The sequence below is a fragment of the Schistocerca cancellata genome, chromosome 3 (genome assembly GCF_023864275.1).
Source record: "Schistocerca cancellata isolate TAMUIC-IGC-003103 chromosome 3, iqSchCanc2.1, whole genome shotgun sequence".
Taxonomy (NCBI): domain Eukaryota; kingdom Metazoa; phylum Arthropoda; class Insecta; order Orthoptera; family Acrididae; genus Schistocerca; species Schistocerca cancellata.
This window is the reverse complement of record NC_064628.1, coordinates 402455149-402479693: the sequence shown is the minus strand read 5'-3', so window position 1 is coordinate 402479693 and position 24545 is coordinate 402455149. Positions and strand designations below refer to the sequence as shown.

Sequence of the window (24545 nt, the reverse complement as noted above, 5' to 3'; positions counted from 1 at the left end):
CATTGGACAGATGGAGGTCAACGTCAAGGAAAGTGGCATGGGATTTAGAGTAGGACCAGTTGAATCTGATGAAACCAAAGGAGTTGAGGTTGGAGAGGAAATTCTGGAGTCCAGATCATGAAAATGTCATCAATAAATCTGTGCCAAACTTTGGGTTTGCAGGCCTGGGTAACCAAGAAGGCTTCCTCTAAGCGACCCATGAATAGGTTGGCGTAAGTAATCCTTCAATGTATAAAATGTATTGCATAACAGGTATTTTTAGCTGCCTTTTTAAATAAGTGTATTTTTGCAATTTCTTTAATCTCTTTTGGTAATTTATTGTACAGTTTTATTCCTTGGTAGAAAATGCTGTTTTGAGTTTTATGTTTCTTTTTCTTGGTAAATGTAAGTTAAGTCTATCTCTTGTTGCATGGTCATGGACATAGCTGTTTGTGCAGTAATTACCAGTGTTATTTTTGATGTGTACAACTGACTGGGAAATGTATTCACATGGAGCAATTAAAATCCCCAGTGTTTTTAACAGATCTTTACAATGAGCTTGACTAGTATTTTTGGTTATTATTCTTATGGCTCTTTTCTGGAGTTTGAAAATTGTGTTCATATTTTGTGTGTTTGTCCCTCCCCCCCCCTCCCCCCCCCCCTCCCCCCCCCCAAGAAGAACGCCATAGCTAAGAGAATAATAAGTACGGTAACTAAAAGACACTGCATGTTACACACTGATGACAGGATTCTAAGGGCATAACATGCTGGAAGGCCCTAATCTTGCCAGGTAAAATAAATGTATAAATAAATAAATGTATAAATAAATAAATGAATACTGTTTGGATTCGTCTTGGTTTATGTATAGCTGTGGAACACTTGCCAATATTAAGATAACATCCAACGCGGTTCTTTCCTTTGGGGAAAATGCCGGCATGTTACCTACGATTTCTGGGTTTAGGACGACTGAAACTACGACGACTGATACAAAAAAAATCAGGCTTCTATTCCATAACGTTGTCATATGGTTTGATCCAATCTTACGAAGTTGTCTGCTGTTCAGTGTTATTTTCATTAAAAAAAAATGTTGGAGTAAATCGGCAGTAAATTTTTCTCGTATTAGAAAAAAATTTGTTACTTCCCAGTCATGTTCGTTTTTGTATGAGTATCAGTGAAGACAATGACTTCACATTAAAGATATTTCTGCCTTTAAATGCTAGAGATAAACACTACAAATATTTTGTGCAGTTGTTGAGTGAGTCTTTTTCCCAAAAACTATTCGTTTGTTGTTGTGAATACAACAAACTTCTTTTTCAATGCAGTATTAATTATTTATAATTGTGTTCAATTTTGCAAATTACAAACAAAATGTTGTTTCCATATTCTTGATTTAGGCCACATATGCACTAAAAAGTATTTAATGCCGTCTTCTCTAATGTCCAGACGCTTCATTCTGTTTTTTGCTTACTTCATCCACACAGTGTGTGTCACCACTTCACGTATATTTGGAATAAATACTCTAGCGACTTAAGTCACCCTCACATTTAGAGATATCCATGACATTCTGTTTGCAGGTACCTTTGTGTGTTCGCACCACTTCAACTGAGAATCAATATTCATTCCTAGAAATTTTGCATATGTTACACAGTCTATAGCAGTGCCATCTACATTTAATTTAACATTGTCATTTTTCCTCTTCAAAATGAAATTAATGGCATTAGTTTTCTTTATGTTCAATGTCACTTTATTGCTTAATGATCAATCATAAACTTCCTTGAGAGTTTCATTTGCTTTCTCAGAAAGGAGTTCTCGTTTTCTCAGTGACTATAATATTGCTGTCATCAGCGAAGAGAATTTTTTCACCATGTGTAACACTACGGGAAAAGTCATTGATAAATATCAGGAACAGTGTTGGTCCTAATATGCTACCTTGCAGAACCCCTATATTAATTTATTTTGATTCTGATAAGTTTTTTACTAAATGTTTGGATCTATTTGAAGTATGTGTTATCTCTGCTTTTTGTACCCTATCTGTTAGGTATGATCAAAACCAGCCATTAGCTATCCCTCTTATTCCTAATGCTTCTAATATATTTAATAGAATCTTGTAGTTGACTGTATAAAATGCCTTAGAAAGATCCAAAAATATGCATGTGACACACTCCTCTTTATCAAGAGCATGAAGTACAACTTTTGTGAATTCTGCTATGGCTGGCTGTATTTTTGCCACTTCAGAAACCAAACTGTGATTCGCTTAAAAGAGTGTATTTATTCAGATAATTCATTAATCTGTCTTTCATAATTGCTATTATTATTTTCCAGAATGCTGACAGCAAGGAAATGGGCTGGTAATGTTCTATGTCTTCTGCATTACCTTTCTTAAGCAAAGGTACAACTCTTGCCTATTTTAACTGCTCCGGAAATGTCCCTGATGTGAAAGATTCATTTATTATATTTGTTAAGCGGCCTTGTGTAATCCATATACATTGTTTCAGTACACACATTGGTACTTCATCTAAGCCTACTGACTTTTTATTTTTTTGTTTTTGAACAGCTTTATTGACTTCATTCTCTGTCGTTGGAAGTAACATCATTGTATTTAGTGCAACATTATTTACAGGTGTTGTATTTGTTTTGGAGAATTTTTGCTGTAACTTCTCTGCAATACTTGAAAAATGCTCATTTACATAGTTTACTAAGTGTTGTGGATCATTTATTACCTTATCCCCCTCCCTTAGCAGTATGTTATTCTGCATTTGTTTGCCTCTCCCCGTTTCCTTTTTTATAACATTCCAGACTGCTATGCTTTTGTTCTCTGCATTATATATTATTTTGTCATTAAATGACTTTTTTGCAGCAATCAGCACCTTCCTATAGATATTTTTGTATCTATGATAGAAATTTAAGAATTCTGGATCATTGCAAATCTGTTTCATGGAATTGAGGTGTTTAAGTATTTGGGAGGACTTCTTAATACCTGCTGTTATCCATTTGTTTTTGTGAGATGTTGATACAGACATGCATACTTTTGGAAATGCCTTTTCAAAGTTCAGTTTGAACAATGTGGAGAATTTAGAGAATTTCATATTCACATTGGTTTCCTTACACATGTCATCCCGGCTTTGTTTTTCTAGTTCTTTTGAAAAATCTTTTATTTTGATTTCCGATGTTGTTTGTAGGCTTGTAGTTTAGGGAATAATTCGATGCCTGATTTTACTGTTGTTATTTGACAGAGATGGTCTGATAGTTTGAGATCTTTTACAGCTACATCACATTTTTCCCTGCCTGTAGTTGTGGCCACATGGTCAATTACTGATGCAGTCATTGTAGTAACCCTTGTTGCACCATTGACCGATAGGGACATGCCAAAGCTTTAAAGGATGTTTCTGAAGGTGCTGCTGAATTCATTTATGATATTAGTGTTGATGTTAATGTCTCCACACAGAATTATATTGACCTTTGTACTTCAGACTTTATCTAGAACTTCTGCTGATTTATTGAAAAAAGTGTCCACACTACAACTGGGAGATCTATACACACACAATATGATTAATTTCTTGGTGATATCAAGCCCTGTTAATTCAATAGCTGATATTTCAAAGTGTTTGTCTTCACTTATTGTTTTGAGGTCATGTCTTGATTTGAACTGTGTTCCTTTTCTGATATAAATGCATGACCCCTTGAAGAAGTTCTGCAGTAAGAGTTTGCCTTTTCGTACAATGATAATACTACATGTTGAATTTCTGTGTCTCTACACCAGTGCTCAGTTATACAAACTACAGTGCAGTTCAAAGATTGGAGCTCAACTTCTAATAGTTATATTTTATTTTTTATTGATTGCATGTTTTGATGGATAACTGTTAAGTCTGTGAAATGCTACTACCTAACAACAGAACTTTCCTCCTACTTTCTACTTTTTTTGCAACAGTTGGTTTCCTAGTGAAAGTCTGTTGAGTGCTGACTACACCTACATCTACTTGAGCCTCCTCCTTAGTTGACTGAGGTAGCAAGGCAAATCTGTTGTTTGTGCCAATGATGAAACTGTCAGATACTGTTCTCTTTCTGTGGTCCCTGTTCCTTGCTACCACTTCCCACCTGTCTTCGCCCTTCTCCCCCCTTAACCTCATCAGTTCCTCCCTAGCACTATCCAGTTCAGTATTACAAAGCAGTTACTTTATTTGGAATCTCGCAAAAAATCATTAAGGAAAAATTTCAGAAATGCTTTATCTTAATTAACAGATTCCAATTGAGTGTATCAATATCTCAAGTTTTCTCTTGTGCTTGTGACATAATAGACATTGTCATGCCCACTCTTTCTCTATGGCACACACCGTATTTCCAAGGCAGAAAGCAATGGCACTGAACAAGCTCCTTGAGCAGCAGGTACTGCAAATGTGGTACAATGTTTATCATTGTTCTGGCTTGTAGATGTGCTGCGTCTACCAATCTCGTGAAACATACACTTAAATAAAATATATATCCAACCAGTAGGTTATCTGATTCATTTAGAAAATAAAACATTTTACAGTGGCCATCATCATTCATTCATTCATTCAGAAAATTCTTGTGCAATACTTCACTTCACCAAAGTGATACCGTATTTACTCAAATCTAAGCCGCACTTTTTTTCCGGTTTTTGTAATCCAAAAAACTGCCTGCGGCTTAGAATCGAGTGCAAAGCAAGCAGAAGTTATGAAAAATGTCGGTACATGCCGCCACAACTAACTTCTGCCGCCGAATATATGTAGCGCTACGCAGGCATGTTTTGTAGGCACAAGGATAAATACTGGCGCCAAAATCTCAGCGTCGGTATATAAATTTAAAAAAAAAGTGGAAGACGAGCTTTTTTTTCTCCGCCGCGAGTTTCGACCACTGCATTTTCATACATTATCCAACGAAGTAAATACAAATTCCGTATTGTTCATCTTCGAATGTAGCACAATTTCAGTGTACTACGAAAATCTGACTGGCAAGACTGTTTGGGATGTTTGTCAATATGGCCAACTCTACGTTCTGAATTTTTTCCTATCTGTGAGAAGAGATGGTTGCTAATAGGAACCTGATGAAATTTGAATCATATACAGTATTCTCTTCACCATAAGAATTATACGAATATAAACATTTTGCCATGTATTCTTTCGTGTTTGCTGCTATCTCATTTAAATCCTGTCTGCCTAATAAACTACGAAACTAGAGTGAGACAACAGCAAACGCGGAAGAATATACGTATCGTGTCATGTTTATATTCGTATTATTCTTATGCCTAATAGTGATAGTCAGAAATGAAGCACGGCAAGTGACTAGATTTTTAAATCTAAAATGACTAATTTCTGTGCAGAATTTGATGTAATAAAGAAGCGACCGCAAAGATTTTCAAACGGAGAAAAATTTTCGCCTAACTTTCGTTCAGAACATGTTCTATCATACACAGTCTATTATTTGATTCTTGTTGATCATTATCAAAGAAAGCAGCAATGTAAGTAACAACAAATTGCGATCTCTTGCCATTGTTTCGCTAATGAGACAATTTCTCTTCTTTTTTTTTAATTGTACGCGGCGGTAGCGTGCACAAAAGCAAGCCGTGCTGCGAGCCGCGACAGGCCATAAACACGCACTATCAGAATGCGACAAACAATGCATGACACAGTGCAGTAATGCATTTTCAGCTGAAGAGTGACGCAAACACCTATAACAAAGAAAACGGCAATTATCAGATCAAAGCAAAATAAGCAATTGATTCAAACCAGACGAAGCACGTGAAAAAGGAAGGGCACCCGTATAAATACGGACGGAGCGCCTGACGCATAGCAATGGCTACGTGGTAAAGCTTAACTGCTAAGCTTGGACTCGAACCAAACTACTGTAGCTGTATCGTCATTCATTCGACCTAAATTGTGTCTCATATTACAATGGACAAACTTTGTTTAGGTTTAGAGGTGCGACCTAAAACTTTTCTCTCCCCTTGAATTTCGAGTCTCAAATTTCAGGTGCGGCTTAGATTCGGGAAATTTTTTTTTCCTTTATTTCGAGTCTCATTTTTCAGGTGCGGCTTAGATTCGAGTGCAGCTTAGATTCGAGTAAATACGGTATGCTACACTACGCCACCTAGACTGCAACCCCTGTGTGGCAATTCTTTGCATCTTGCAGACATTGAAGCTGTTGGCCAAATCAGTACTTCTTATGCTAACTTCTTATGCTGTAAGAAAACCAAGAAATTGAGGCACAGCAAAACCTGCACCACACTATGAATTGTTGCAGGATTTTACAGTGTGATGGAAGGGAGCCGTTGACCTATAATGATTGACTTCCATTTACTTGGTTGCAGGCTCATAGAGTTGTGGTCTTTGAACATTTATTAATTCATTGCCTGAAAATGAATATGCCATAAGACCATGAAGAGTTAAAAACATTACTACATCCTAGTACATGATCAGTATATAGAACAAAACCCCCATGTAGAATTGAGCCTAGGGAATATATCACCATATAAAACAACTACACACTCCATATTAATGTCAGTCAGGACACACAAACTCATACAAATTGTATTTTATCAATGTTAAAAAGTTAAAAACAGAAAACTTCACTAGCTGTTCTTATCTAAAATAAAATCACAGTACGAACAATTTCAAAATACAAAGCAAGTTAAATGGGTACATACAAAGTGTATGTTTAGCATGCTCAACCCATATATCTTAATCACTTTGAAGCACTGTTAGAAGCAAAAGCCACATTGAAATAGTCAATATACCATATAAAATAATCATGAAAACCAAGAGGGACATCAGGTGGTGTCTAACGCAAACTGCATTACTAAGAAAGCAAACTGGGTCCACAAGAGAAAATTTGGTAAGGTGGATGATGAGAAACGTAATATCCCACAGAAAACAATGAATGGGAAATATCTGCTAGTTAAAATTCTGCAGCATCACAGGTCAGAGCAACAGAGACAAGGGGGTACCTTTAGGAACATGAAGTGTATCACCTAATAATGTTGAAAAGATTCATTTTCTTGTGTCAGTATCACTTACTTCCCTTTATAACTGGTTGCTTTCCAGCAGCTCAGCCTAAATAATAAAAACTGTGTGTTAACAGACAACTCTGGACAAGGAACAGTGAGTGCTGTTACGGAAACATCAGTACCTGATACCAGTCGTGAAAATGGCGAGGAAAACCAAACGTGTTTCAGAGACGAACCACTCTACCAGTTCTACAATGCCGATGCTGTCGAGGTAAGCCTGTCATCAATTTCACTCAAAAATCATGATGTTTGCTGTTAGTTTCTTTCCGTCTAACTAAAACGCATTGTGTTAATGTGGGAGAAACGAGAAACACAGAGGCAAAACTGGAAAAGCTACCCTATATGTGTAGGCGAACAGCACAAATGAAGACACACTCAGTGATGTTCTCACAAAGTATATTTGCGTATCTGGACCTGAATGACCTGGTTGCCAGACTGTTGGCACTGCAGGCGGCTGCAGCTTTAAACTAGAAGCTTCTGTCATTCATATTGTGGTTGCCAATGAAATGATGGTATCCAGCCAGACTTGAATACATGGGTGCTAATTTCCTCTTGTGTAAGCTCATAACATAGCAGTCTTTTAAGCTTGGGAGTGCTGAGTAAAGACATAAGATTGGGGAGTTCCCACTCTGTCAGAGGAGAAATAACAAGTCAACCCCTCCAGGTGCTGTCCATGCAAGTGATATTTGTGTATATTATTTACACCTTAAAAGGCAAGACGTCTACCTTCCCCAGAGGGACCCGATGGCATGTCATATAGCCTTTGGTGCACTTGGAAGTGGGTGAAACTTGATTGGCCACCTGTCATCACTTTGGAAGGTGGAGGAGAGATATCCCTTATTTTTGTGATAGTGTTCCATTTGGTGTTACTATAGCTGCACCAAATCCATGACTGTGGACACCTGACCAGTGGTGTGTAGAACTTCGCACGTGACATCTTGCCCTTACTCACTTAGTGCTGGCAACACTACATCTCTTTGGGACTTGAAATTTGTGCAGCCTGTCTGCACTGCCAACACACTTTTTGGGTAGCTGTTTGTAATCAGTGATAGTAAATAGTTAATTGCTTGATTTCACTGCAGGCTTATAAAATTTCCTCAGTTAGCAGAGTCTAATACAGACGATACATTATCACTTCAATCTTCGCCATTGGCCTAGAATAGACAGGTGTTAGCACTCACTACACCTAAAGGTGACACACAAACCATGTCACAAAGTCTCAGTTAACACAGCCTTCAGCACACCACCAGATATTTGACAGTGCCACATAATCTGCAGGAGTGAAAAGCTGCATTTCCACTAAATTGTAAAAGGATTTGTATCCCTTCAGAGTATCTGACATCACTGAGACCTGCCATTCTAGGTACACATAATAGACTCTTTGCTATGTCAGCATTAATAGAGCTCATTATTGTCCCATTGTTGAAGCAAGACTGTAGAGGTGTGAATACAGACATAATACATGGATCAGTCATCATGAAACTTGTTATCCTAGTTAGAAGGTACACCTTAACGTGTTTCAGTATTTCCTTCACCTGATTTGAGGGTGTAACCCAGTTTGTCTCAGTATTTCCTTCATCCCTGATTGCAGTATTCATTCCTTCATGTTTCTCAAAACTTTCCGATTTAATCAGCAAAAATTCATTCCCCCCCAATGATTCAACTGTAACATTTAACAAATAATTTTTTATCCGTCTGTGTCAGATTTCCCAATATTTTTGCGCAACACATCATATTGAAAAGACAGAATTTGGTGAGAACCATAATTTGGTGCATAAATTAAACTGAATATATTTGCAATGTGCAATTATAAATATTAAAATAATCATATTGGGCACTTTAGCTTCACAAACAGGTAAAGTCAACATTGCATCCATTTTGTTTGTTTCTATCTGCCAATCACAGCACAGGACACGTGAAGTGACACAAATGTGTTCCTAGTGGTGAAACGGAACACTAAGAATATTTGTTCAAATATTTATTCAATATAATTTTTATTATTTGTGAATGAAATTTGTGGTGACAACATGATGAGTTGCATAGGTGACGTCGAAAGGTATCAGATGCAATGTTTATTACATCTTTGCACAAGTAAAGTGCCATATTTGATATTTTTCATAAGTATACTTGCATACTATGAAAATATGTGGTCTAATTGATTCATTGCATTAATAATCTCTCAAAAATAAGCCATTTTTTGTACAATGGGTTGTGATAAAGTGTAGGTAAACATCATGTCGGTGACAAATTGTAACTGGAAAGTAGCTTTGCTCACACTGTAGTTGTTTATGCAGAAAATTGGCTGTTGTTTTAAAATTATACACAATCATCAAAGTTGACAAAATTCTTCATTAATTTATATTTTTATACAGAAATGGTAAAAATGCCAAATTTCATGATTTCATGAAAACTGCCAGTTTTATGTTATATCACAAAAACCCACAGATTTTTCATTCTGTTTTGCTTTATTGTTTAGCAAAATTTTCCTAGCCCTAAATATTGTGTGCAAAGCATTTGAACTAAAATGTTAGCCACTTGCACAGAGTGTCTGCAGTTTTTGTTGTTTTAGTGTTATAGATGGTTACACTGTAGTAGGATTTTTCTAGATAATACTTATTTTCCCTTATGTTTACTGACTTTACATACTTCTGTGTTCACTGGAAATGCAAGGAAAGGACACTGACTGGGTAATGCTTTCCCTCTGTGTGGTATACTTACATATTTAATGTGATACTACATGCAGTAAGAAGTATCTGAGGTTTGTGTCTGAGTCACAGTTCTTATGCCAGTCAAATTCATCTCCACTCACTCTTTGTTGTTTTAAGACAATGAACCAGTTTTTAGTTTGCTGCAAAATAATCCCCCAGTGTACCTTCTACAGTAGTGTGGTCACCTCTGCAAGGCTATCTTGGGAACCTCTGTGGAAACTGGAGAACTGAACATGTTATCTGTAACACACTTGTGTGGCTCATATCAAAGATTACTGTGTGTTTGAAAGGTGGAGACTGAGGATGCATTCTCTGTCCCTTTCTGAGTGGAACAGTCTGGGCTGTTAATGAGATAGGGTGCTGTGCCTAAAACATTAGCTACTCCTGAACTTGCTTCCCCACTCTGGCTCCATTTTTGCCTGTCCTGTTCATTGTATTGAATAAATCTAAAAGCAGTCCTAACTTGGAGCATGAAAGGTATCACTGATGCCAATGTGGTTTCCAGCACGATTGATGTAGAGTTAGAAACAAAGTTGCACTCGGTGCACTTAGCACCGAATTTGCTTCCGAAGCTGGACACCTTTAGCTCTTTTACCTTTGTTCGCAATTCCCTAAGATGTGCAGATAAAATCATGAACAACATTTTGGAGGTATCATTAAATACAGAGCCACTGAATATGTTGAAAAGCGGTACTTTAAAACATTAAATTTCCTTCTAAACTGAATATAGTTGATAGCATATCTGAACAAGAAAAGTGAGTTTCAAATATTTTTGTGAACCAAAATTTTTTCTACACAGATGCATAAATCTAAAGTGTAATTCCTGATTGTGTGAGCTGTAAAATACCAAGTTTGCTGTGTATGCACGTAATAGAAATGTCGTCAAAGTTTGTATTTCCATCATGTTTGCTTTGTATGCCTTCCGAGCTATTGTTATATAAAATTTTCATTTCTACATGATCAGTGTAGGATGCAGATAGACATCGGCTGAGTAAAAAGGCTTTTCTTCCCATCATATACTTTTGCACTGAATGGTATTGTAGCACCTTTAACAAGTGACATACCATTTTCTGATATTTTATTACAATAAATATTAAAAAAAGATTTTTTTGATATAATATTCAATTCCTTGAAACAGGCTTTTTGTTGTTCTCAAGTTCTAAAACAGAGAACACCAAATTTGGCACTCCAGCTTTGTAAATGGTATTCTAACGTGGTATCTGATAATTCAGCTGGTTACTGAGAAAACAATTAAAGTACTTAATGTATTTTATAAACCCATTATTGCTTCACAACATGAAATTCCATATTGTACAGCCCAAAACTCATACACATTGTGACAAAACTCATTTCACACGAGGCCCATGTTAGCTTTCTCACCCATGTCTGCTATCACATCCCCTCTGAGGATGGCTTAATTTAATTCCGTCTAATTCAGTTTTCACCATCTCTTTACACTGTCAGAAGCAATTTATTAGCAGGTGCTGGTAGTCTTGGTTTCCATCTTCAGGACTACGGGACATAGTATCATTTCACTACCATCTGTTTTCAAAGACAGACTCATGTGCTTCAAAAGCATTTGAACCAGGGATATTTTTCCAAGCCATTTACCCAACAGATTCCGCAACAGATTTTCTATTTTTCTTTATGGTTTGATAATGGATTCTTTTACACAGAGGTACATGCGCGGTGGCAGTGAAATGGATTCGGATGGATATGAGGAAGTAGGGCAGGGGCAACATCCTGATTCGACCTCACCATCTGTTGTAATAAAAAGACCATCTGCTATGGAGCTTATCTGTCCCCAAGAAGGTCAACGTACCCTCTGGTGCCAAATACCAGAAGTTGTTAACAGTGCTGTTCTCAGTAAGTATATTTGTTTATTTAAAAGCAAAATTTTGTTGAAAAAGTAATTTAAATAAGCTGACAGCTTTTTCAATCCACATTTTTACGTGTGTGTGTGTGTGTGTGTGTGTGTGTGTGTGTGTGTGTGTGTGTGTGTGTGTGAGAGAGAGAGAGAGAGAGAGAGAGAGAGAGAGAGAGAGAGAGATTTTCTGACATTGATCTTGATTCTGTCATCCTGTTTAAATCACATCATTCCTTCTTACCTGAGACTATGTTTTTAATGATATATCACTTCAGAAGTTTCTAAAAGCACTAAAAATGAGTCCTGGTTTCCTCAAAACACACCAAGCAAACTTCTTTCTTTAATGTAAGATTTCCCTACAGACCTTCTCCTCTTCTTTTGTACCTTGGCATTTTAATAATGTAGTTATCGTGCACAATATTTCAAATGTGTGTAGCTTGTCCGCAGGAAGCGAACACGTCTCATTTCAAAAAAACATGCAATATAAATGTCAGCTTCCGCAATTCTAGACCAAAGTTTTATTCCAGGCAGTTTCTTCTGTAGAAAAAAAGATTTCTTCAACTTGGTGTTTCTTTCATTGCCTTCTGCATGTCATTTTGGTTTTTTAAAAGACGTAATTTATTGGTTCAACAATATATTGCTGAACTGTCATTGTTGTTCCTGTTTTATGTAGCAATTATAAGTCTTTATGGATAAAAGAGCAGGTCATGAGAAAGACACACATGTTGTTGAATGCTGTGTGAGTAGTGTAATGAAATGTGCAAAAATTAAATAACAGGTGGTATTTGTTTGTCTTGCAGGTACTCTCAGTTCCCAACAGAAGAGGCTACAGGAAGCAAAATTTGAAATTATAACGTCTGAAGCATCATACATGAATTCCCTGAATGTTTTGGAGAAGCATTTTATGAGCAGTCCTGAACTATGTGACGAGTCAGTACTTTCTAAAAATGACAGGAGGGTACTGTTTGGGAATGTTATGCCAGGTTGGTGTTCTTGTACAGTACATAATTATTTGCTTTGTGATATCCAGCTCTCATGTAAGTCTAACAATTTGATCTAAATTAATAATTAACTACACAGCAAATGGTGAAATCTTGGCAATTTTTGATCTCTTGAAAGTCATGTAGGGAAGTATACTGACTGCTGCTAAGTATATATATAATTGTGTGTGTGTGTGTGTGTGTGTGTGTGTGTGTGTGTGTGCGCGCGCGCGCGCGAGTGTATACCCGTCCTTTTTTCCCCCTAAGGTAAGTCTTTCCGCTCCCGGGACTGGAATGACTCCTTACCCTCTCCCTTAAAACCCACATCCTTTCGTCTTTCCCTCTCCTTCCCTCTTTCCTGATGAGGCAACCGTTGGTTGCGAAAGCTTGGATTTTGTGTGTATGTTTGTGTTTGTTTGTGTGTCTATCGACCTGCCAGCGCTTTTGTTTGGTAAGTCTCATCATCTTTCTTTTTAGATATATTTTTCCCACGTGGAATGTTTCCCCCCTCCCCCCCCCCTCTCTCTCTCTCTCTCTCTCTCTCTCTCTCTATATATATATATATATATATATATATATATATATATATATATAAACAAAGATGATGTGACTTACCAAATGAAAGTGCTGGCAGGTCAACAGACACACAAACGAACACAAACATACACACAAAATCCAAGCTTTCGCAACAAACTGTTGCCTCATCAGGAAAGAGGGAAGGAGAGGGAAAGACGAAAGGATGTGGGTTTTAAGGGAGAGGGTAAGGAGTCATTCCAGTCCCGGGAGCGGAAAGACTTAACTTAGGGGGAAAAAAGGACGGGTATACACTCGCGCACACACACACATATCCATCCACACATATACAGACACAAGCAGACATATTTAAAGACAAAGAGTTTGGGCAGAGATGTCAGTCGAGGCAGAAGTGCAGAGGCAAAGATGTTGATGAATGACAGGTGAGGTATGAGTGGCGGAAATTTGAAATTAGCGGAGATTGAGGCCTGGTGGATAACGGGAAGATAGGATATATTGAAGAGCAAGTTCCCATCTCCGGAGTTCGGATAGGTTGGTGTTAGTAGGAAGTATCCAGATAACCCGGACGGTGTAACACTGCGCCAAGATGTGCTGGTCGTGCACCAAGGCATGTTTAGCCACAGGGTGATCCTCATTACCAACAAACACTGTCTGCCTGTGTCCATTCATGCGAATGGACAGTTTGTTGCTGGTCATTCCCACATAGAATGCATCACAGTGTAGGCAGGTCAGTTGGTAGATCACGTGGGTGCTTTCACACGTGGCTCTGCCTTTGATTGTGTACACCTTCCGGGTTACAGGACTGGAGTAGGTGGTGGTGGGAGGGTGCATGGGACAGGTTTTACACCGGGGACGGTTACAAGGGTAGGAGCCAGAGGGTAGGGAAGGTGGTTTGGGGATTTCATAGGGATGAACTAAGAGGTTACGAAGGTTAGGTGGACGGCGGAAAGACACTGTTGGTGGAGTGGGGAGGATTTCATGAAGGATGGATCTCATTTCAGGGCAGGATTTGAGGAAGTCGTATCCCTGCTGGAGAGCCACATTCAGAATCTGATCCAGTCCCGGAAAGTATCCTGTCACAAGTGGGGCACTTTTGTGGTTCTTCTGTGAGAGGTTCTGGGTTTGAGAGGATGAGGAAGTGGCTCTGGTTATTTGCTTCTGTACCAGGTCGGGAGGGTAGTTGCGGGATGCGAAAGCTGTTGTCAGGTTGTTGGTGTAATGCTTCAGGGATTCCGGACTGGAGCAGATTCGTTTGCCACGAAGACCTAGGCTGTAGGGAAGGGACCGTTTGATGTGGAATGGGTGGCAGCTGTCGTAATGGAGGTACTGTTGCTTGTTGGTGGGTTTGATGTGGACGGACGTGTGAAGCTGGCCATTGGACAGGTGAAGGTCAACATCAAGGAAAGTGGCATGGGATTTGGAGTAGGACCAGGTGAATCTGATGGAACCTAAGGAGTTGAGGTTGGAGAGGAAATTCTGGAGTTCTTCTTCACTGTGAGTCCAGATCATGAAGATGTCATCAATAAATCTGTACCAAACTTTGGGTTGGCAGGCCTGGGTAACCAAGAAGGCTTCCTCTAAGCGACCCATGAATAGGTTGGCGTACGAGGGGGCCATCCTGGTACCCATGGCTGTTCCCTTTAATTGTTGGTATGTCTGGTTTTCAAAAGTGAAGAAGTTGTGGGTCAGGATGAAGCTGGCTCCTTACCCTCTCCCTTAAAACCCATATCCTTTTGTCTTTCCCTCTCCTTCCCTCTTTCCTGACGAGGCAACCGTTGGTTGCGAAAGCTAGAATTTTGTGTGTATGTTTGTGTTTGTTTGTGTATCTATCGACCTGCCAGCGCTTTTGTTTGGTAAGTCTCATCATCTTTCTTTATATATATATATATAAAAACAAAGATGATGTGACTTACCAAATGAAAGTGCTGGCAGGTCGACAGACACACAAACGAACACAAACATACACACAAAATTCAAGCTTTCGCAACAAACTGTTGCCTCATCAGGAAAGAGGGAAGGAGAGGGAAAGACGAAAGGATGTGGGTTTTAAGGGAGAGGGTAAGGAGTCATTCCAGTCCCGGGAGCGGAAAGACTTACCTTAGGGGGAAAAAGGGACGGGTATACACTCGCACACACACACATATCCATCCAGACACAAGCATACATGTTGTTGCGAAAGCTTGAATTTTGTGTGTATGTTTGTGTTCGTTTGTGTGTCTGTCGACCTGCCAACACTTTCATTTGGTAAGTCACATCATCTTTGTTTTTAGGTATATTTTTCCTTCGTGGAATGTTTCCTTCTATTATAACCATATATATATATATATATATATATATATATATATATATATATATATATATATATAATAGAGGGAAACATTCCACGTGGGAAAAATATATCTAAAAAGAAAGATGATGAAACTTACCAAACAAAAGCGCTGGCAGGTCGATAGACACACAAACAAACACAAACATACACACAAAATTCTAGCTTTCGCAACCAATGGTTGCCTCGTCAGGAAAGAGGGAAGGAGAAGGAAAGACAAAAGGATATGGGTTTTAAGGGAGAGGGTAAGGAGTCATTCCAATCCCGGGAGCGGAAAGACTTACCTTAGGGGGAAAAAAGGACAGGTATACACTCGCGCACACACACACACACATATCCATCCACACATACACAGACACAAGCAGACATTTGTAAATTTATATATTCTAGCAGTCCTACTGGTTTTGATCTACAAAATTATTATCAGACCACAAAAGTCTGCTTCTGAATTTCTAATTTTGAAATGAAAGATGCAAAGAAAATTACAGGTTGAACATGTGTAATGAATATCAGTGAACATCTGAATTTTAAATGTCTACACCTATAAGAAGATAGTCATTTTATGAAAGTAGCTAAAGTGAATGTGTTATAGAAACTAATAAGACTCTCCACCTTCCCCATACCTAATCAAAACACTAATCTGTTGTCACAAGGTGCCAGAAGCAATTAGTAAACAAGATGTACGTATCACCTGTCTCATTATTTGGAATGTCTGTTCAAATTTAATTATCGGCATTGTAGTTATCATTATTACAGGGGTCCGCAGCTCATGATCTAGTGGCTAGCATCGCTGCCTATGGATCATGGAGTCCCGGGTTCAATTCCTGGTCGGGTTGGGGATTTTCTCTGCCTGGGGATTGGGTGTTTGTGTTGTCCTCAATATTTCATCATAATCATTGTCGTCGTCATCATCATTATTATTATTATTATTATTATTATTACTACAGGTTTTCACATAAACTCATACTCTTAAAATTATGTATTTGATCCAAGCTCTGTATCATCATATAGTAAATAATAATGAACATCAGCTCTTGATTAGACTCATGTCAGATTGTAAGACTGTTTCAGGGAGATGATGACGATGATGATGATGATGATGATGATGATGATACAGAAGTTTGAGAATTGGTACGTTGACATAAACGGGGTGAAGTGTCATATCAGTTTCTATTATCACATGTTACCTTTAGCTGTTTTCATAACACAGTTTTCTTTACAGATGTTGACTTTTCAAATTAAATATTAAGTGACACGCATTATTTACAATCAACCCTTGATTATATATATATTTTTTTTCATACTTTACATTTAAAAGACAGAAATTTAAAGACTTCACATGTTTTTAAACTTGAAACAAAATGGACGTTATCGAAATCATGACACGTATGTCAAGGTCATATTTTGTGTAAATACAGTATGTTGAGTTAACATAATGTACAGTGCCAGTTATGCTTACTTTCAGGTTAGAACTGAGTCTTTCATTTGTATATTAGTCAGGGACTGTCATTGCTCTTATAGATGGTTACTGGTATCACGAGAGAGAAGTCCACATAGCAACTTTTGGTGTGTATTTCAACATGACTTTCAGAAAATAGATTTACAATTTTAGAGCACCACATACCTATAATAGTTTTTAAATGATAGACAAAGAGAAACATTGTAAAGAATAAAAGTTATTAAATAGTGGCACATTTCATTACAGTGAAAAATTGCTCGGAAAAATTTCTGTCAGAACTGGAGCACTGTTGGCAAGATGATGTTCTCCTGCAAGGTATCTGTGACATTGTCTACAAACATGCTACAGGGCACTTCAACATATACATTAAATACTGCTCTAACCAAATATATCTGGATCGAACTTTGAGAACATTAAAGTAAGTGGGCTCTCATTATATGTTCAATACTGAATGTTTATTATAATTCTCCAATATTGAAATGGCATGCTTATTAAGTACTTATGTCTGTATTAAACAAATACAAATCATTACAGTCAGACACAAAAGGCAACGCCTTGTTTTTGTAGCGACCCTTCTTTGTGTCTCACCATCTTTACTATTTGGTTGTAGTTGGTGCAGATCATTCCACTGATAATGTTGTTTAATACACATGCTCTAGACCTGCCTCTTGTATTGTTTCCCAGGATTTTTCCTTTGAAAATGTTTTTTAAGAAGCTACTGCATCAAACTGGGTGACTAATTAATTCAGTTTTTCTTCTCTGTATCATGTTAATCAATGTCCTTTTCTCTTTAATTCCTTACAGTATTTGGTACTTATCTTCTCTCTCTCTCTCTCTCTCTCTCTCTCTCTCTCTCTCTCTCTCCCCCTCTCCCCAGAATGTTCTCCATATTCACACCTCTGTTGCTTTTAATTTTCTCTTTTTACTGGTTTTTTTTTTTTTTTTTTTTTTTTTTTTTTTTTTTTTTTTTTTTTGTAGAGTCCACCCTTCACTACCAAAGCTTAAAATGCTCCAAATAAATGTGTTACCGAATTTACAAATGTAATTGCTTTTAAAAATGTATTGTTACGTGAAAGCCATATCTTAATGTATTTTCAATGTAATTTCTATCAATATAAACATATTTATCACAACCAACCAACTTCTGAATTCTTTTCTTATAAAAGTTTGCTGTCTGATTTTCAATCACAGCTGAATAGCCCTGTGATCTCTTACATAATTTTTGAAGTTCAGAAAAAAGTCTTCATCAGTTTTACTTAGCAATTATTACCTTCATTATTGTACTGCTCAGGGAAGTTCAAAGCAGTGGCCATTTGACTGCTAATGTGTACCTCTTTTAACATTTTTGGGTACCACCCTAATCACAATTTCTGGTATTTTACAAATTCTGCAAGAATTTCATAACAAACAGTACTTTAAATTTGAAAACATTCACATCATAGGGATGAAATTGTAATGTGTTTGTTTCCTTAAACTGTAGTATCTGCTTTGTACAGTCTATTGGGAAAAAAGGTGTTGTTCACTTCACACTTAATCATGAACATTAGTACAGCCGTCTTGAAATACTGTAACTCAATTTTTTATCATTCTATCACCAGTTGCTTTTTCCCTATAAACTACACTAATATGCTGATGAATTTTGATGGGTTTCACATCTTTTGCACACAGGAAGCAAATGACTCTGGATGTTTCACTCTGTAGAATTTTCAGTTAACTGAGACATTTTAAACAAATACAAATGAATGCAAATGCAGACAAATTGTACTGTCATGGCATCAGTGAGTAGCCAATAAATGCAACCATGCAACCACTCAGTATGTGGGCATGGGTGCGCCGATTTCAGCTGCAGCATCTATATTTTTCAGTTGCCGTGTATCATATCTTTATCGTGTGACAAATGAACACTGTGTTAATGTACTGCAATAAGAGCAGACAACAGGGATCTGTATTGTGAGGGGGGGAGGGAGGGAGGTGTTTATGCATGTGGGGCGTTTGGGCGGGGGATTGAGAGAGAGAGAGAGAGAGAGAGAGAGAGTGTGAGTTCTGAATTCTGAAAAAGGCCTTTCTCCTCAACCTTGGCAAGTCGTCATCCTTTTTTGCATGCATATTCTGCTGCTTACCAAGTACTGATCTGTCCTCATACATGTGACTATTTCCATCCTGGATTTTCTATCAACATACGGTATCATAGTTTCATGAATTTTCTCTTTTTCTTGGAATCATGATTGCAGTTAATTGGCTCCTTATTGTTACTTCTTTAGAAATGACAATAAAAAAGTATTTTCAGCATTTTTGAAAATGTCAGATATTATGTTTCTAAGTGTGGTAGTATCTAAGTTGTAAATCATAGTTATGAGAACCTGAATTTCATGAAAGAGGAGAGTTGTGTACAACCAGATAGAAACAATTGTCTGGGCAGGTAAACTATATGGAAAAAACAATAAGAATAAATATTCCAAAACTTATTAAAAGATGGGCAGCACTTAATTACTATACATAGAAAACAGAGCAGCTGGTTTTCTTAAATTTTTGAAACACCAGTGATTAATCAAGCCGGCGAAACAGGCGTGAGAGATTGTGTCCTCTGCTGAGCTGACACACAAAATGAAGAGCAGTCCATTCTTGTGACCAGTTGTGGTGGTACTTTGTGCCAGGCACTTGATTCTTGATCAGGAGAAGTGGTTCTTGTGTCCCTGTCCATTCACCCAGCGAGAGTTTTTCTAAATAACTTTAATGTTGACATGGTTCCTTCAACAAAGCTATGCTAGATATCCAACAGGGCTCTGAGAAGCATTGGTAAAGTTCACAGCTATTAGTAGTTAGAAGAAAAGATAAAAATCTCAACTTTTACCCATTTATAAGTCCTTTTCTATATAAGATCCCTGTTTGTTGACATATTTCTTCATCAAAGTGTAATCTGTTGTATGTCTCAATTGTAGACAATATCAGATTGGCTCAGAAAACAATTTTCCACCGTACCATCACCATGTCATCAAAATATTATCCACACCATGATTCGTTCTATTTTCGGAAGGGGAAGATAGCACCAGATGCCATGCCCCATGGAAAAGGTGAATCTGGCAATAGTTCCCAGCTGTGGTGTGAACAAAGGGCTACATTTACTCAACTGGCATGACCAAGTGTGTTCTTATGCGGGAATTGCACACCTTTCACAACAATTTCTTGGATCTCCTGCTTGATCTCAGATTACAGATTAATAGGAAGATTTTAGTAATACTACCTCATAATGGTCTGTCTCTGTCTCACATAGTTGGTGAGTACATATTTTCAATGATACAAAAAGGAAACTCGATGTAACTTTCTCAGAAAAGGACAGCATTTTTGCCTTCCTTGATGGAAGAATCATCTTTGTTTCCAACTTTCCCTCCTTTCTTTTGTTTGTGTGTCGTAAAGACAAACTCAATATTTGTCTATTGAGATCAGTTGTCTGAGAAACTAGTGTTGCTTGGCTCGTTTCGAATGGCAGTCACAAAATAGTGGCCCACTATTTCCACACTCTTGTCCTGAGCAATTTGTTGTGCAGGATCTTGTGTCTGGTACTGCACTAACACCAACCTCTGACAATTCTTAAGATAATACATTACGTGCCTATTGGACACATTCCAATGAATCTCCACAAGTTCAAACATTCACATTGTTTCTTGTCAAAGATAGGAACTTAATCAACTCCCCTTTATTGTGCCCTCTGTGCCTAATGATCTAGATGTCAGTAAGACTTCATATGCAATCTACATTCTTTCATCATATTGCAAGTGTAGCATATGAGCATTCCATGTTGTAAGTATGCAGCAATACATAAAATCAAGAAAGTGTCTCCACAGTGAAGTTATATTCAACACGTTCTTAGATTATGTTGGTGCAATGTTGAATATTAACTGTAAATTTATTTCATGCTGCTGCTGCTGTTTGAAATGTGCAGCACTGAATAATGAGTAGGGAGTGGGGAGACATGGCCTAGAGTTTTCCTTTATTAGTGGTTAACAGCAGAAATTTTTTCAGTATACAGAGAGGCAAGTATATCATTACTTAGCTCATAACCTACAACATATGACAGATCAAAAAATTTGTCCACACACATATATAGCTGAAATTTTTGTTCCGCCTCATAATTTAGCATAATCAGTTTCTCCCTTTTGAGATTTTTGCTTTGAATCTTTGTCATTAGCTTTTGAGGAAGAAACATTTTTACTGACCTGTAAACCCCCAATTCTATAAAGAATTGAGCTCTCGTGTGTAAAACAACTTCAAATCTCTGATTACTTTACAAATCAGTTAATGTGTTAAATATTTGATGTTAAGCATGTAAACAAGAAAAAGTTTAGAAAAGGTTGTCTGGGTATTTGCTCACAGTGAATTATCCTGCCTCAGTATGCATATACACGCAGTTACTAACTGTTGTACTTTTTTAGTTCTTTCAAAAATTATATGAAATACTGAAAATCAAATGTTTGCTGCCCCTGGAAGTTGTTAGACAGACAATCTGCAGCTGGTACAGAGTGCCATGAATGGGTTAGCCATTTTCTAATGTAAATGTTACCGTGTGTGAAATAGGAAGTTGCCTTCTGTCGTGGTTTACAGTGGCAGTGGTGTGCATTGTGTAATACATTGTTTAAAGCTACAGTTTTCCCCGTTCTCTCTCTCTCTCTCTCTCTCTCTCTCTCTCTCTCTCTCTCTCTGTGTGTGTGTGTGTGTGTGTGTGTGTGTGTGTGTGTGTGTGTGTGTGTGTTTTTAGCGGTCTTCTCCATTGCGCCTATCCATGACTCAGCACTTCCTCTATGTGGTGAGGAGCACTCTAGCCATTGCATTGTTTGAAACAGTTACAAGTGTGTTTGTCTGCACATGGTTCTTAGGTATAATTCAGGCTGGAAACATTAGAGATTTTTTACCAAGCTTTAACAAATTACAATTCAGTGGGTGGGAAGTGCTATTCATAGTCCTGAATGCTGTGCCCCAGTTATGTGCCAAACAATGCTTGCTACTACTGACAGTCCTGTATAACTACTCCCTTCAACACTTCCAGCTCATTTCATGGCTCTGCATATGGTATAAGTTGGTGTGTATTACTGAAATAGTTTTAGTTACATAATTAAAATGTTTCTTTGTACCACTTAGTAATCCACATAACTTTTTAAATATTAATTAACCAGATCATATTGTTGGGAGCAGAATTTAGGCAGTATCTATGGTTACATTTTTATGAGTAATGAAATGAAAGCCTTAAATTAAAATAGCTTCCAAGCTACTAAAATTTGTGTAAAATTGAACACATTTCTTTAAGTAGGAAACTTAGTATCTCAAGTCAGTGTCTCAGTAAATGTTTTTGGGAAGGTCAAAATTATTAGATCATGTGGTTATAGGAAGTTTCAAATATCAAGCTCCAGTCAAATAAAAATTCCTCAGCAAAACTAACTACACCAAAGGCATCGGTGAAAGATAAAGACTGGTTGCATGATAAACATTTGTTAAATGCTGAAGTAATTGTGATATTTACTAGGTCATGGGTGATCAAAATTAAAGTATAAAGAGGAAAAACAGCATTTATGAAAAATCTTAGTAGTGTGTGCGCGCGCGCGCACACACACACACACACACACACACACACATATACACACACACACACACACACACACACACACACACACACACACACACACTACCATTGTCTCTGGCTGCTGAAGCCGGACTGCTATCAACTGTACGTGGTATGTGATGGTAGAAGTTTCCTGGGTAGTAGAGATAAGGAGTAGGCTGGAACAGAGACGGGGAGTAATAGCAGGTTGGGGGGGGGGGGGGGGGTGAAGTGCTGCATGTGAGAGCACACAGGGTGGGAGAGGGTAGGGCAGTTGAGTGCAGTCAGGAGGTTAGATAGGGGGGGAGGGGGGGGGAGGATTAGCGAAGTTAATAGACTGTGGATGCGTTGGTGGAATAGAAGGCTGTGTTATGCTGGAGTGGGAATAGAGAAGGGGGGTTAAGGACAGTGAATGACTAACGAAGGTTGAGGCCAGCGAGGTTACAAAAACATAGGATATATAGTGGGGAGATTTCCCACAAGTATAATTCAAAAAAGCTGGTGTTAGTAAGAAGGATCCAGATAGCACAGGTTATGAAGCAGTCATTGAAATGAAGATCGTTGTGTTGGGCAATGTGCTGAACAACTGGGTGGTCCAGCTGTTTCGTGGCCACAGTTTGTTGGTGGTCATTGGTGCTGACCAACAGCTTGTTGGTTGTCATGCCCACGTAGAATGCAGCACGTTCTTTGCTTCAGGGACAGCTTCAGATCCTGTGCCATCTGGATCCTTCCCACAGACACCGGCTTTTCTGAACGGTGCAAGTGTGAAACTTAGCCTGCAATATACCCTACGTTACTGTAGCTCCCCCTGGTCCCAACCTTTATTAGTCACTGTTCTTCACCTTCTTCCATGTTCCCACTCCAGCACAACACAGCCTTCTGTTTCACAAACGCACCCACAGTCTTTTTACGTCTCCACTTTCCCGCTCCCTCCCCCCCTCCCCTCCACCTCCAACTGTTTAACCTTCCAACTGCACCTAGCTGTCCTACCTCCTTCCCACCTCTCCTTTATATGATGAGTAGCAGCCGAGCCTTTTCATAATATTGTCATTATTGCATCCTAAATTTTCCATTGTTTGAAAAAATGCGTTTACTTACTCTAGGGATTGATACCAGAACAAATAAAGATGATGTACGAACAATACGAGACTGGAATAGAAGGGAGACCCGATAGAGGTACTCAAAGTACCCTCCACCACACCCCCTCAGGTGGCTTGCGGCGTATAGATGTAGATGGATGTAGATGTAGATGACTTGGTATACATAACCACCACCATCATCACTGCCTTCACTAGGATTAAATTAATATCTGGTAACCATTATTTGAAAAAAATCTGATTAGATTGAGCCCTTTTAATATTGCTGTAAAGATTTATTCAAGCAATGGTGTAGTAGATTTATATACAGTGTTGTAAAGATTTTTCGAGTAATGTTGTATATGTCAAAACAATAATGTTAAAATGCAGGGAGCAACATGGGAAGTTTGCTGAGGCCCTGAAAAAGCTGGAATCCAGTCCCGGTTGTCAGATGCTGACGTTACACTCATTCCTGATGCTGCCAATGCAGAGGATCACGCGACTACCACTTTTGGTGGATGCCGTGTTGGCCAAACTTGATCCCGAAGATTCGGAGTACCGTTCATGCGAAATTGCACTTGCTGCACTTAACAAGGTTGGTGCCTTGGACCTCTTACTTTAGGAGCTAAATATTTTCTAGTGGTTCTAAACAAATGACAACAGAAACATGTAATTTACAGGTGGTTCACGAGTGTAACGAGGGTGCCCGTCGTATGGAACGCATGGAGGAGATTCTTATCCTCAGTCGCCAGTTGGAATTCGGGCGGGACGTTCGGCCTCTGCCAATTATTTCAAGCTCCCGGTGGCTGGTGCGGTCTGGTGAAGTGACTCAGCTAGTGTGGCGTGGAGATGACAAGCTGACCTTTGGGAAACGACTTGGCAAGATTCCATTACATCTGTTCCTGTTCACAGATCTTCTCATTGTCACAAAAAAGAAAAGGTAAGCACATTTCTTAAAGTTATCACAACTACTGTGTGTAATTTACAGCTTCCAAAATTGACAGT

General features: G+C 38.3%; 1 protein-coding gene across 1 annotated transcript in view; it reads left to right on the top strand.

Annotated features, from left to right (window-relative positions):
• Positions 1-24545, top strand: part of LOC126175148 (uncharacterized) — a 215756-nt gene that overhangs the window by 171638 nt on the left and 19573 nt on the right. Inside the window, exons 16-21 of the mRNA XM_049921710.1 lie at positions 7075-7211; positions 11385-11574; positions 12376-12558; positions 17121-17292; positions 23931-24135; positions 24221-24480. Coding sequence (XP_049777667.1) covers positions 7075-7211; positions 11385-11574; positions 12376-12558; positions 17121-17292; positions 23931-24135; positions 24221-24480 — 1147 coding nt within the window. The remainder of the gene's footprint in view (positions 1-7074; positions 7212-11384; positions 11575-12375; positions 12559-17120; positions 17293-23930; positions 24136-24220; positions 24481-24545) is intronic.